We start from the raw sequence: 15,680 nt of genomic DNA on the forward strand, positions 1-15,680 counted from the left end.
ACGTGACTTCCAACAACAATGTTTTTAGGAGAGCCATTTCAAAAAAGGTTTTATATATATATATATATATATAAAACCTTTTTATTATATATGAAAAAAAAAAAAAAAAAGCTGTAAAGGTTTTTCCAAGTGGTTTTTTCCCCAAGGTTTTTATTATGAAAAATTCTGCTTATTTAAGCAGATTAAGTTTATTGAATTCACATGATGTACAGATACAAGATACAAGAGAGACACAAATGTGCATTACAAGGCGGCACACAATCGTTCCAGGATGGATGGATTTTTGTTGCTGAGAAAGATGAGCTCTTTCTTTCCTTCTTCAGATCGACCTGTTGGTAAAGGATAAGAGAAACTGAAAATGGATATCTTTTAACATACATAATACGTTATTTCTGACTTCAAGAATGATGTCAGAATGATCTTAATTTACAAAATGAACAGACATGAACATGGCTTGTTTAATTATCTGTTTTATAAAGACATTTTTTGTTCTGTGGATATAAAATAGCTATAAAGCTTGTCAGAAAATTCTACTCATTTAGACCAGAGGTTTTCAGCCTTTTAAATGCCATGGACCCCCAAATATCAAATATACCCCTGTGAAAAATGATTATAAATGTCTAAAATAGTTTCTATTAAGTTCTATTAAGTGTTTTCTACTCATAGCACTGTACTGTTATTGTACTGTATTTATTTATTTACTCACTTTTTTTAATCTTATTTTTATTATATATATATATATTTTTTTATTTTTTTTTATTTTTTTTTTACACTTTTCCACCACCTAACACTTCCTTGCATGCCCTGGGAATCCCTTGACCCCAGTTTGAAAATCCCTGATTTAGACAACATATAGAATGCATAAATATAAAACATCAATTACACACCAAATGTACATCCTTAGCTCTTCACTATGTAGCATTAATATTAAACAAGCTTCCTACTTTGTCAGGAAGTGAAAAAGAAAGAATGAAAAAAGACACTGCCCATCGCTTTCATTTTATTCAATCCAAAAATCACTTGAATGCACATTAAATCATAATTATGACTTGAAAACTTGTAAACAGGAACTTCCTACATTTTATATGACCACTTTATTCTCTCTACACACAGCGCTGCCGGTTGCCACTGCTCGAACCCAGACACATAAATACACAAACTTACTGTGCGGATGCTGCAGCCAGTTACAGGTCTAAATAGTACAGATAACAGCTCTCAAACTCCTTCTCGTTGTAGTTGGGCACAGAAACTGGCACAAAAGGTTCCATATTATCAAACCCTTCCTGAAAGACAGAAATAGGGAAATCAAGAGAAAGAGTGAGAAGAGAAAATACATTAAGCCCTTTTAACAAACCTAGACAATACATGCATGCAACAGACCATGTCAGGGGCCTCTAAAGTTTTGCAAATGCTTCAAAGTCTATTGTTGAAGTAAAATGCAAAACAAAACTCTGTTAACTTAGGGCATTTACTCAGCAGTTTAATGAAAAGGGCATAATGTGGTTCTTTTGTGTGTGAGGGTTGCTGACCTCTCCTAGTAACTCAGTTGGGAAGGTAAGCAGACCGTGGCTTGAACAGGGACCCGGTCTGAGACAGTGCTGTGAGAATAGCACCTCCACTCTATAACAGAGAGCAATATAAAGTGAGAGTAAAGGCCCGTTCACACCAAGAATGATAACTATAATGATAACGATAAAGAAATAGTTCTAAGAATCGTTCGAAATATAAAAGAACAGCAGCAGAGTCCACACCATAACAATAATGACACAGTGAAACGCTATCATTGGAATCACTTTCAGAACTTTTTTTTTTTTTTTCAAGCTAATAAACAATACATTGACAGCCAATCAGAATCCATCATGCTTTTAAGAGCTGGAGCAATTAAAGCAGCAAACGACAAAACTTACTAACTTAGAATAAACAGAACGATATTGTCCGCTGGTCTGGACACTAATATAGTTATCGTTCTTGGTGTGAACATGCCTTAAATTGAGAGTAAACAACTCACTGAGAGTTAAATCTGTATTATAGTATTAAGTGAGAGGGGTTTTTTTTTTTTTTTTTTTACCCAATCGTTTTTCATCATCTTCCTCAGATTATGAATCAGAGTCAGTTCCTCAGGCTCACACTGTATAAAATGAAAAAAAGTTACAAAAAAAAAAAAAAAAATGCACTGATACTAATGATTTCATAACATTAATAAATGTATGATATTTAAACACTTATTAATTAATATTTTATTTTAGCCAATTTATACCAACATACCATAGTCTTGTCCTCCTTTTTTAGAGATGTTTTGCCCCACAGAGCATTTACTCCATCCACAGCCACGGCCAGTTTAAAGGCCCCCTCGCCATCTGTGGCACCCCCTGCCTGCAGCCGCAGCTCTCGCAGCACTGCACCCACCACATCACTGCTGCTCTTCATGCGATTCACACCCTGTTCAAATTTAATCAAATTATTAAAGAATAAATAAACAGAAATAATTAATACATATACAAGTATAAAATAATAGAACAAGGTGACAAAACTACAAAAATGACTAAGAAGTTTATGATATTTAAAGGGTTAGTTCACCCAAAAATGAAAATTCTGTCATTAATTACTCACCCTCATGTCGTTCCACACCCGTAAGACCTTCATTCATCTTCAGAACACAAATTAAGATATTTTTGATGAAATCTAAGGTGTATGACTCGTCCATAGACAGCAATATAATCAACACTTTCAAGGCCCAGAAATGTATTAAAGACATCATTAAAATAGTCAATGTGACTACAGTGGTTCAACCTTAATTTTATGAAGCGACGAGAATACTTTTTGTGCGCAAAAACAAAACAAAAATAATGACTTTATTCAACAATATCTTCTCTTCCCTGTCATTATCCTTCTGTAGCTGCCGCAGTAAGCCAGTGTACGTCCAAATGCCGGCTCAGTATTGGCCAAAGCTGATCAAGTTAGCAGCATGCGTGTGATGCTGATGCAGGAACCGGCCAATAATGAGTCAGCGTTCTGACGTAGAACCTGGAAGCGCTGGACGTAAACAATGTATGAGACTGACACAGAAGAGAAGATACTGTTGAATAAGTTCATTATTATTGTTTTGTTTTTGCACACAAAAAGTATTCACGTCGCTTCATAACATTAAGGTTGAACCACTGCAGTCACTTCGACTGTTTTAACAATGTCTTTAGTACCTTTCTGGACCTTGAAAGTGTTGATTATATTGCTGTCTATGGACGAGTCATATACCTCTCGGATTTCATCAAAAATATCTTAATTTGTGTTCTGAAGATGAACGATGGTCTTACGGGTGTGGAATGACATGAAGGGTTAGTAATTAATGACAGAATTTTCATTTTTGGGTGAAATAACCCTTTAAGGTAGTGGTAATTTGGAAGTTTTGATGATGATGATGATAATGATGATGAAGAAGAATAAAACTCACCTGATCAACAAGCTCCCCTAAAGGCCGCCCCTCTTCAGTACTTTCTCTCTTTGTCCACACATATCGCTGTGTTGTCTTTATCTGTCAATTGATGAGATTGACATCAGAGCAGCTCCAAAAAAAAGATAAAAATATTTATCTCACAATTCTGACTATTTTCCTCGCAATTGCAAGTTTACATCTTGCAATTCTGACTTTCTCAGAATTGCGAGTTATAAAGTCAGAACTGTGTAACAAAGTTGCAATTGTGTTTTATAAAGTCAGAATTGTGTGATATAAAGTTGCAATTGTGACTTATAAAGTCAGAATTGAGAAATTATTTTTTTCAAAAATAACAAAAATAATAAATAAGTAATAACAATAACATCTACCCACATACACAAGGAGGGAATAGTAGTAATATATATTATGAAATTTTAATTTCTAAAATTTCTTCTTTTTTTTTTCATATTTTTACATTAGACAACTTAAACAAGTCCATATTTTGTATTTAAAAAAAAATGAATTACATAAAAAAAAATAGAATATAAAATTTCCGCGGGCCAGACAATGTGATAAGGTGATCTATGACCTACTTGCATACCCATAAACCCTACCATACAATTACCACATCAAGTTGTACCTTGGATAAAAAGCGTTCATTGGTGATTTTGAAGTTCTTCAGCCACTGGGATGCTTGAATCGGCTGGTCAAAGCGTGAGGGGCGGGAAGAAGAGGGTAGCAGCTCTTTACAGTTCTTGACCCACAGATGAGCTACAGAAAGAACATCATAAGACTCCAAACTTCACCTCGTCTTGCAATTGAATGAGGGTCAGTGCAGCTCACCATCAGGTATGTGCAGGATCAGCCAGCCCTGAGTGTAGCAGTAATGCAGGGCGTGACACAAAGACAGGGTCTTTCCAGAGCCAGTATCTCCATCTAAATGACATTGTCAAGGAATGTGTGAAATATTAAATGTAGAAGAGGAATATGCACAAAGTAAAACAGCTCACTGGGAATTTTCTGTTTGAGGATACAGAGTATGTAACGCAGGGGGGGCTTGCTGTAATCAGCTCTTTTAAGATAGGACATAAGCTCCAGCGCTGGCGGCCTCACCATCACGCAGCCTTCATTAAACGTCTTAACCTGAAACAAGAGTACAAACATGTATTAGTTGTCTAGGAAACTTCCACCACAAACATCATGCCATTTCTATTTAGACTATATTAAATCTATACTAAAGTGCTCCACACACACACACACATAGTACTGTTCCCAAACCTGCAACTGGAAACGTGGAGGCAGTCCATGGGGGAAGAGTTTTTGGATGTGAGCTGGGGGATTGTGTAGTACTGCCCAGTATGTCTTTCCGAATGGCATGCCTGAGAAAGAAAAAAAGAGTGGGTCGACAATGAGGATGGAATGTCACAACATCAAGAGCTTTGAACTTTCCATAACTTATTTTCCATGCTGTATAAAGGGGCAGTTCATCATGTAAATACTGAATAATAGGTAAATCACAAAGCAAAGCAACATGATAAGATGCTCAGATCTAACATTTATAGAGCCCAATGAAGTTCCTTTTTATTTTCCCCCAAATTCTGTTAATAATATCATCTATGGAAGTTTGTTTCTGCCACTGTATAAAATTTAAAAAAAAAAAAATGGTAATTGCGGCTTTTTATCTCACAATTCTGACTATTTTCCTCACAATTGAGAGTTTACATCTCACAATTCTGACTTTCTCAGAATTGCGTGATATAAAGTCACAATTGCGAGTTATAAAGTCAGAATTGTGTAACAAAGTTGCAATTGTGACTTATAAAGTCAGAATTGTTAGACAAATTCTTTTTTTCCTTAGAATTGGACTTTATAACTCACAAATGCGAGAAAAAAAGTCAGAACTGTAAGATGAAAAAGTCGCAATTAATTTTTTATTCTGTGGCATAAACAAGCTTCCATAGATATCGAACAATAATTATTTTCTTCCCCCTGAAATTATGTAAATTTTTCTGGATTATGTGTTTTATGATTAAATACAAATGTATTATCCAAAACAGTGGTAAACAAATTAATGCATAAAGCTTTAACAATTTAACTAATCTTTTAAAATTTTAATCAAATGAAATTCATTTCATTTTTTAAATTTCAATTTCAATTATTTTTTTGGCAAACAAAGTGCAGCACAACATAGATTTACTGTTTAAAACATGGATGAAAAACGATGTGATATTCCTTAGAAAATATCGTTTTAATACACTGTATTATTATTATTATTATTATTTTGAGAAGTACATTCTACTGTACAATAGCTTAACTTCTTGTGCACTGATATTATTATATAGTTGTTAAGGTGTTCTGGGTAGTTACTTTCTGGCTTTGGCTTAAGAAAATAAAGCCCACCCTCTGGTTCTATAGATCAGTCCCTTCTTCAATGCATTCTATGGGACTGTTTCACTCATTTCATCATCTACTATACTACTATTCAATTTTAAACCACCTGTGTATTGTTACAGTGTTGGTAGTATATGTAAATGAACAATGTGTCCTTTTTCTCCATGTTATATGCACCGAGATACAGATGCAGACTTTAAACAGCTCCAGAGCTTTGGTTAAAACTACAGAACCAACTTCCACATTTTTGTATTCCCGCACACAGACAGTCAGATTGACAGCACCAAAATCAAAATTGCACTACGGCCCGGGTGTTGATGATTTTGGCAAAAGGGAACACCGCAACCCTTTATCTTTGTTTTCTTTAGTCATGTAGAACCGATTTAACGACATTTTCATGTTTCTATGGCATAGACAGGGAAGTTTTATTAAAAGCCAATCTTGCAAGAGGTGATCTACCCCTTTAAAGGGGTCATGATATGAGAAATCAAATTTGCCTTGATCTTTTGACGTATAAGAGGTCTTTGTACCATTAAAACATCCTGCAAGTTTCATAGCTTAAAACGTCCTCCTTATTATGAACAAAGCATTTATTTAATCAAGCTCCAAAAACAATGGCTTGTTTTGACATTGCAGGATCTCTGACATCACATGGGCAAATACATCTCTCCAGAGAAAGACATCATCGCACCACAGGCCCCGTCCACTGGCTTAACCGCTGACATTTGCCTACACTGGATGCGAGCGTCGTGTCAAAATCAAACAGAACCCATTATAATCACTGACGTGGTCTACTACACTGAATACAGTGTACAGATGCACGTTCAGTTACTCCACGCACACGAGTCTGTCGACAACAGGGCAAATGGAGGTACTGGATCTGACAGAAGCTGCATCACAAACGAGAAGTAAAGGATTTCATAATGCTTTGTCTGTAAATGACGGTTTGGATAATGTTTTCACTTACTCGTGCAATAGCGAGTGGGCATTGATACTTTTTCCTATGCAAAGATGTTAGCCAATCATAACAGTGGCCATTTACTGACAAGCCTTAAAGGAGCCTCCCCTTAAAAACAGATCATTTCAGAAGGAGAGTCAGAATGAAGGTTGAAAGTAATTGTTTTTTTTTTCTAATATATAGAGAGTGCAAAAAACTTTATTAACATTATAAGTGAACCTCAAGGAACGATGTCTTGATTAATGTCTACATAAGATGCTCTGTGTGCGCAGTTTTAAGTTTATAAGACATACTGGATCCTGTTCTGAAGTTCTGAAGACTGACAGTGGATTTGGCTCAGCTGATGATGTTTCCACGACAACCGCCTCCAGCTGCTGGCCACTTCCTTGGATATGGAGATGTCTGAATTTCTGTGTGACCTGATAATGACATAATTAATTGTTATGAGTAATCTATCCTGTTAAATGTTCTTAAATATAATTTATAGATAAATATTAAAAGGTTAATGAGACTTACTGTAGGACGCAAACGCGAGGACAGTTTGTGCAGATTCATATTCTGAAACAAGAGCAAGCAATTTATACGTTTAACCAGAGATGTGCTCTTAATGTAATCACGTTGACAAACTATGTTCACTTTAAAACCGTTAAGCTGAAGACTTGTTATGCAAGCGTCTACTTACGGACATTATATATTTGCCGAAATTACACAATAATAACATAATGTTATTCTCAGAGAGAGTCTCAGGGATCTTCGTGTCTTTCACCTTGCGAGAGATACGCTGGCTGAAAGCATGAACGTGCATGAAGCATGATGCGGCTACAACATGTACACAAACGGAATAAGACAATAACTTACCACTAGAAAAAAAGGCGTCAGATGCTTAGAAAACAACTTGTCATTTAAGGGTTACATGTAAAACAAAACCCCCGTCTTGCTGGTTGCCGCGAACGGTCGTACTGTCACGGGCCACGACCGATGGAGGTCGCCATCATTGTTTCAACAGACGTCGGAAGTTACGTCATTACGCAAATGACGAAGACGTATGACCAAGAGGTCAAGGTTTGGTTGGTAAGCGTCAGATATGTTTTTGTATTGAATTCATACGCAGCACGTATTAATATCTATGATTATCACGACCCGCTAGCTTCTGCTGGTTGATTATAAGTATACCATTATGCTTCATTCAAAGTAGCCGAAATAAATCTTTTCGCATCTTTTATGTCCAAGGGGTTGATTTAAATGAATATATTTCACTTTTACTTTTTGCTTTTATATATATATATATATATCCTTTACCGCATAGACTGTATTATTTTACCCTGTCCCAGACCCATTCAATCTTAAAATATAAAAATCCAAAAATATTAAATGTTTAAAACTATGATATCAACAAATGTTTAAATAAACAACAAACCAGTTTAAGTTTTGCTCCATTACTATTATTTTTATTTGAAAGTTAGAGTAGACTTTTAAGTTTGAAAAACATTTTTTTTTTTTTTTGCCAATGTGTGCTTTAGTGGTGCAGTTTAGTGGAGATGTATGTTATATTGTTGTTGGGCCAGTAGGTGGCGACAATTGACTGTCTTTATGTTCATTATGAATGAGTCATCATTAATTGATGATTATCATTATGAATTGTTCATCATTAGGCTAATTTAACTGATTTGTTCAAAAATGCTAATTCATTCAGGAACAAAACACCACTGTGTGTTGCTCTGAGACCTGCAACATGACAAAAATGGCAGCCTCATGTGTAAATGACTTTCATTGAAATTATACCATAAGTTCATTTTCCGTTCAGAAATCAATGCACTTGGCAATATTGTTTGTATGTAGTAAGTTATCTAAACAATAGTTTTCGAGTAGGCCTAATTAATGACGTGCAGCAGGCTAATGATAGCCTAGACCACTTTTTTGTTAATATCTCTATACCTCCATCGAAGTTTGTTTTGGATACATATGTTTCCCTCTTCCTTTAAAATTGCTCACATAGGTTATATCATGTGAAATAAACACCTGAGCACTTTCATTTTATTATAGAATACAATAGCTGTTTTTTTGTTTTTTTTTTTGTTTTTTGTCATTCTGAAAGAGAAACCATTATTTTTTGAATGTCCCTGTTCTTCTCTCTTTTGGCTTGAGATGTCACAATTTCTGAGTTTTAAAATGAAATTTAAAGTAGCCCTTAAATCTATCAAAAGTTTTACTTCACTCAACATTTCAAACAGAAAAAGGTTTACTCTGTTTTTGTTATTAGGATATTTTATATTCATCAGTGCAAGTGGAGTGATTAAAACACTATTTTTCTCATTTCCAAACAGCACTTGAAATATATTTTGAATCTGCAACATTTTCAAAAAAAAAAAAAAAAAAAAAGCCATAAAACTGTCTTTTCTAAATTATTTTTAATATATGTTTGTAATGCCCTTTATGTTGTTTGTTAAATGTCTTGAGAACCTAACTGATGAAATTCAATAATTAAATAACTTCCACTGAGAAGAATGGGAATGATAACAGATGGCATTATTCAAGTAGACTCCAAAAATGTATTATATCGTTCATGGTTGTAGTCTAAATATAGTTATTAAGTATTTTTAAGTCATCTACTTATTAAGCCCTTACCTTTGAAACATTAAAAAAAAAAATTCTGTTTTGAGTTTTAAATGAAACTCATCCAAAGTCTAATAAAGAAGAATTTTATTCTCGATTGAAAATCCATTCCTGCTTTTATTTTTTTTTAGATAATTGTTATGTATTATAAACTTAATTACGTAACATATGCCTAGTGTAACATATCAGCTACATTACATAACTTGTATACAGTTTCTTTTACAGTTAGTCCTGTAGACTACATGTAGCTACTGTATTATGTTTGCACCACCTATCGGTCACCCGCAGTAAGTGCGCAGTTACTCCCATTTAATATTATGTATGTTGTAATACAACGTAATGCAATTCAAGGAAAGATACAAAATAGGTGTTGGCGATAGACCCCATGTGTATTTCAAGAGCCAGATTTCTGGGCACGAAGTTTTCAGATGGTGGTTTAGTTGTGTGTATTATATTAAATAAAACATCAAATGTTGATAAATTCCAAAATATGAACATATACTCAATAAAAAATAACACATCTTTCAAATGAACTACGCAGGCTGGCCCACAATTCAATTACATCATTGCTCATCATTTCAAAGTCGGCCATCTCGGGTTAGATTATTCAATATCATATTCTAACACACACACGTTAGATTTAATGATTATCTTTGCTTTGATCCGCTCTTTGATAGTGTCGACAAAACAGCATCCGCTAGGGTGATAAATGTGCGTGGCTGTTTACATTTCTATTTTCTCGTGTTATTGGTGGATAAATTTAGCTCAAGTTGCAGGCATCAGCTCAGTAACCGAACATATACAGCATGGTCATTCCTCTCCTCCGTCTCCCCTCATCGGTGAACTTGGGTTGTGGCTATCTGGGTACACAATGTACGACCATGCTTTTGATGTAAAACAACTGCGCAAGAGACGGATAGAAACAGGGGGGCTAAGAGAAGAAGAAGGGGGGACGTGAGTATCGTGTGGTGTTGCACAATGTTCATCTTCATGGGTCCTTCGCTTCGCGCAATGGACACGCAACATCCCTCCATTTATCGTTTCAGCTCGTTGCGCACACTTGTAAATTAGCTGCTCCTTTTCTTGCGATACGTCCTCTTTACAGCTCGGGTAAGTCATTTTTCATTTCGTGAAGCAATGTGGAAATGGTTGTTATTGTTTTCTTAAATCTCCGACTAGTTTTCGAGAACATTTTCGGAGTGTACTACCCCCGTTGCTTAATAAAAATGTAATTTGAAACGGGACCTTCATCTGTTAGGCCCTCGCGCATGAATACGCAAAGACACTTTTTATCGTAAACATACGCGCGTGCAGTATCCCTTATACAATTTAATGTATTCCAATAATAACGCTGTAATATCTGTAAACAGCTCGAAATAGCTGATAATAGATTAGAAAGCCAAGTCGCGGTCTGCTTATCCTTTTTTTTGCCACTTTCCCGACAACTTTATATCGATTCTGTCCTCGCGCTGTAGATAACAGGATCGTATCGACATTTCTCTGTTTTCTTTTCACTGGAAAACCTGTTTCTCCAAATTCTAACTACAGCGAGGGGAGCAGTAACTTATTCTACCTCCTACTTGTTATGTCCCATCAATCAAGTCGTATTCTCACTGCATTGACATGCTGTACTCGTCTGCTCAAGTGGCGAACCAACTAAAACATTATTGTCATAGACACCTAATTAATTGTCCATATCTCTGTTTCTTTTTCATTTAATGCTCTAGTTTTCTGCTATTTTTGGAGCACCAGGCTATATCTAGGTCACAGAGGAGCCAGTAGAATCAAAACAGCTTTATCCCTTTGTATTTTCAAATTTGGCAGATGGATTTGTGGGCAAATCACGGTTAGTTCTCTGAGTTTGCCCAGGGACCCCTTAAATCTTGCCAGGGAGAAAAGCTTCGCTGAACTAAGAGCAGTGCTCAGTGATGTCATCTTGTTTGCAACTCAGTATGCTACTTTCACATTGCACCGATTAACAATATTTGACTGAATCTGGTTGACAAGCGAAACAGAGGAAGAGCTTAACAGGTCTGCTTGACTGGCAAAGGCTGGTGTTAACCTTCGTATTGCTGTCTTATAATACATAAGTGGACAGAAGAGCCCTATAAGATAACAGTTTGTAATGAGATAACATACACAAACCGAAACATAGTGAAACCTAATAACTTCCTCATTGCACTTGACACTGAAGGGTTGGATTGAGAGTAGGCTACATCAGGTAAAACTGAATAAAAGGGACACTATAATGAAAATGGGGGGAAATGGGAGGAGTAGAATGAAAGGAAAAATGCAAAGTTAATTAGAGGTGACAAAATAGTTGTTTTCTAGTAGATTTTCACTTGTTTCCAAAGATTTGTATCAGCAACACCAAAACAGATTTTTAAGGAAGAGCATATGTGTTTGATTTACAGGGAAACAGTGACTTATTTAACTGCTCAGTGTGGTCTTTTTTGAAAATATGCCTTAAAGATGGAGTGTAAAAGAGAGAGCAAATAAATATAATGAAAGAAACAGTTATGAACAAAACCAGCAACAAGGTAGATGAAATAGAAGGAGAGAAAAAGGCAGAGAATAGATGGGAAATGAAACCTGTGGATAGACAGAATGTTAAGGCAGTACGAGAAAATGAATAATTATGGTTAATGTTGAAAAGTAGGCTTATGTCCCAGGGAGAGAAAGACCCTCAAACGTCCTTCTCACTTTGCTTCTGAACTGTGCTACTAATAGCCACAGAGCTCCCTCTTCTGCTCTCTAACACACACACACATCATTGTACTTTGCTCTCTCTCTCCTCTCCTCGGGCCATTTTTCTTTTCAAGCGTTCCATTGGGATTGTTTTCTTAGCACCAAATCCTAAAGGAGGAGCTGAGAAGATTGCACTCAGCAAGTGAAATGCTTTTGGATTTTTGTCGTCTTAATAAGAATTAGCAAAGACTGAAACAACCTGCAAAGGGTGTTACTTTTACTAGCTAGAAATGGTCGCTAAAGCACTTCATGATATGATTCAAGACAGAGATTGAGAGATCAGGGTGGGACACTTTAGACAAGATTGCATGAGTGGATGGAAATTTTGATATTGGAAATGCTTTGACAGAGCTCAGTCAACAACACACAGATGTCTCAGACTACTGATCCTGGGCTTTATTAGCGTGTTCCTCCCTGGAGCCTGGAGGTCAGCCGCTGGATTTTATGGGTCCCCTGTGCAAGTTAACGCACTGAGGTCATCATGCGGAATCTTCCATAGAATGACCTCACTCTGTGTGGGAAAGCACCTGCCTTTCAGACAACTCAAAACAGAGTTTCAGCCAGTTTTTCGCAATTGCTGGGGATTTTTATGTGGGTATGTCCCAAAGGAAATGGCATACTGAGATGTATCGTGCTGGTCATGTATATTATGTAAGTTAAAAGATTTGATATGTAGATTTAGAGTTAATTTAAACCTCTAACTTCCTTTAGAGTAAATTTTTTTTTTTTTGATCTTGCACATTCATTCTTTATATTAAAGAACCAAACTGTGTTAGATAGTGCTATCTGGATTTTTTTAAAGATGAATTCTTCATCTCATATGTCATTACTCATGGAGCTGCTCTTCTATTACACCAAATTTGGAAGTATTCTGAACTGCTCTGACAGAGCAACAAATGGAGAAACCATAATAAAGATAAAAATGTGCATGTCTTAGGGGAGCAGAGAAATCTTCTAAATATTTCTATATTTCTAAACCAACAAACTCTCTTGAAAGTAGTAACAAAGACAATTCTCCCTTCTTCATTAAAAATAATAGGTTTCCTTTTTAGGTTCTAGTTGAAAAGTACTGTTAATCGAAGCTGACAGCCTCGTGGGCAACGCTCTGACATGTAGTGAGATTGCGCTTTGGATGACCTGAGTTTGAGTCCCAGCTTGTGGTCCTTTCCCGATCCCGCCCCCTCTCCCACTTCGTTTCCTGTCCTCTCTCCATCTATACTATCTAAATAAATGCAAAAACACAAAAAAAAGAATAGAAAAGTACTGTCAAAGCTGTAGTTGATGCATATTTGCATAAAATGTCATTTTTATGAGCTGCAAGATTTTAACAACGAAAATGGCCAACCATTTCCTTTAAGATTGTTAAAATTCACATTTTTACAATCTGTTGATTCACCAGGCATACACCATTGGTTCTGAACCTTTTTGACTCTAAGGCCCCCTTGTCCACAATAATATTGAAAGTTAAATTGCAGGATTCAGACAGTTTTAGGAGCTGAATGTTCTCCAGGGTTTCCACTCTTTTTAACTATTATGTTTACATGACTTTTTCAGTTGTTCATGATTTAGATGATTTTAGATGATTAATGCTAAATAATAATGATAAATGCTTTTTTTATGCTTTGTATTATTTCAAATAATTTTAAGTCATCTTGAGGCCCCCTTAAAATTTTGCTGAGGCCCACTAGTGGGCCCTGACCCCGACTACCATAATATACCATAAATCTGTCAACATTGTAAGATTTTCTGTCTGGCAGTGATGACAGTTCAATATGTGAAATGTCCTTTAGTCTGAGTTAGTACTAAAACATAGTTGAATGCTAAATTTACAAATATTTATTTTAATAATTTTATACAACAAAAAGCAGAAGGTTGCAACCATACATAGCTGAATACATCTAGACATGCTTAACAGATTAATCTAAATTAATTCCTCTATATGTAAGTTTTTTGTTGTTGTTGTTGTCGTTTGTTTGTTTGTTTTAGTTCGCTAATCTGACAAATTAATTTTATGTTGTAGAGATACAGTATAGCATGTCACACTGCAGGACGTCTACTTTCTAAAAGTATTTCATGTCAGCTACTCAAAAACAGATGCCATTAGCATCTGAATCGGCATGTTCAGAGCCAGCTGCACATGCTTTAATAATCCATGCCTCTAAATTGAGCACTAAGTATTTGAACTAGTCAGTCACAGCAATAGCTCAGGTAACTCAACTGTTGAGTGTAAAGTTGCTGCCTTTTTGAGCTGGATATGTGGGTAAATGTTGAAAAGTGTAGCATTTTCTGTTGTACCGCCTGCATATGTAATCTTCTCACTTTGTGCTTAGGTTTTCTGATGAAACATTTTGAATGCTGTGTCATGTTTTGTGACACACTGAGTAAACTGACTAATGTCTGTCTCTTTCTTGTTTTTACTTTATAGCCCCTTCCATGGTACCAGTACCTTATTGCTCTCTCAAGTCAAATGAGATGAAAGAAGAGTATTAAATAAGACTGAAAAACATAACGTTATCTTTTCTTATAAGCTGAACATTAATTATTGACAAACTTTGACATTATTCAAAGTACTACTCCCATTAACGTTTACTACTCTGAAAATTCAAATGGATAAGAAAAGGCAAAAGGCAACACCTGCACCAAGACTGGAGAAAGAAGAGAGGACAGAAGACAGGAAGAGGATGAGAAAAACCAAAGGGGCTGAACCAGAAGCTTCCTCAAAGAATACTAACATCGAACTTAAGCCCCAGCAGCAGACTAGGCCGGAGGAGTTAACAGATACAAAGTTCGACCAGTCAGACGGAAATGTAAGAATGAAAATAGGGGTTGGAGCAAAACGGACGAAGAAGCCCCCAAAGAGCCTTGAGAACTTCATATGCAGGCCCACAATTAGGATCTCTCAAAGGCTTGCACACGGAGATGGTCATAGTTCATGTGGAGGTGAAGTCTCCAGTTCCGAAATCAGAGTGGGCAAGCAGTCAAATCGAGAGATTCAGAAAAAAGATAGCAACAATTCCATTTCTCCAAAAGGTTCCACAAGGATGAATCTCCCACTTCCCACTTCATCCAAAAAAGGTGACTCTACACCAGTAATTACAGCCTCTAAAAAGGTAGGTCTTTCTTTTATTTTCTTTATTTCTTTCATGCTTTGTTTCTAAAATTCTTTAAAAATATAGTGACAAATGCTTGATACTATTTCTGTCTGTATCTTGCCATTTTTAGCCACCAGCAGTTTGACATTTTTTTTTATCTATTTTTACATCCCCTCATTTTATAACATGCTTCTGTCTTCTTCTTCTTTTTTTTCTTTTTTTTTTTTTTGCTCACTCAGATCTTATTTCTTGCTTGTTCTCACTCCATTTTCTCTATCTTTTTGTCCCATTCTCCCACATACTGAAAAATATGCAGTTGGAAGTCTTCCATCTATGCACTGTTATTCTTTTTTTTTCTTTTGAACAGAAAACAGTTACTGGAGAGCCTACAGCTAAATACATTCCTCCCATTTGTTTTATTCTTGATCAAGTGTTATGTGCCATGTCC

At 35.9% G+C, this 15,680-nt stretch overlaps 2 protein-coding genes across 12 annotated transcripts in view; one reads left to right on the top strand and one right to left on the bottom strand.

Annotated features, from left to right (window-relative positions):
* Positions 1-130: 130 nt before the first annotated feature.
* dap3 (death associated protein 3) lies at positions 131-7,565 on the bottom strand. The gene is given in 16 exon segments (XM_051864578.1): positions 131-329; positions 1,165-1,189; positions 1,191-1,283; positions 1,530-1,544; positions 1,546-1,620; positions 2,069-2,128; positions 2,266-2,439; positions 3,449-3,529; positions 4,071-4,201; positions 4,274-4,366; positions 4,465-4,573; positions 4,709-4,767; positions 4,770-4,809; positions 7,073-7,198; positions 7,296-7,337; positions 7,462-7,565. Coding segments are annotated over 16 exon segments (1,248 nt in total). The 5' UTR covers positions 7,501-7,565; the 3' UTR covers positions 131-243.
* Positions 7,566-9,986: 2,421 nt separating this feature from the next.
* LOC127497749 (histone-lysine N-methyltransferase ASH1L-like) overlaps positions 9,987-15,680 on the top strand; it is a 29,057-nt gene continuing 23,363 nt past the window's right edge. For 7 of the 11 annotated variants that reach the window (XM_051866457.1, XM_051866462.1, XM_051866463.1 and 4 more), the window contains exons 1-2: positions 9,987-10,502; positions 14,566-15,250. In XM_051866457.1, the coding sequence (XP_051722417.1) occupies positions 14,747-15,250 (504 nt within the window). In that variant the 5' untranslated portion in view covers positions 9,987-10,502; positions 14,566-14,746. The remainder of the gene's footprint in view (positions 10,503-14,565; positions 15,251-15,680) is intronic. The other 4 variants (XM_051866458.1, XM_051866459.1, XM_051866454.1 and 1 more) reach the window with 3 other exon arrangements.

Source organism: Ctenopharyngodon idella, chromosome 16, assembly GCF_019924925.1.
Source record: "Ctenopharyngodon idella isolate HZGC_01 chromosome 16, HZGC01, whole genome shotgun sequence".
Taxonomy (NCBI): domain Eukaryota; kingdom Metazoa; phylum Chordata; class Actinopteri; order Cypriniformes; family Xenocyprididae; genus Ctenopharyngodon; species Ctenopharyngodon idella.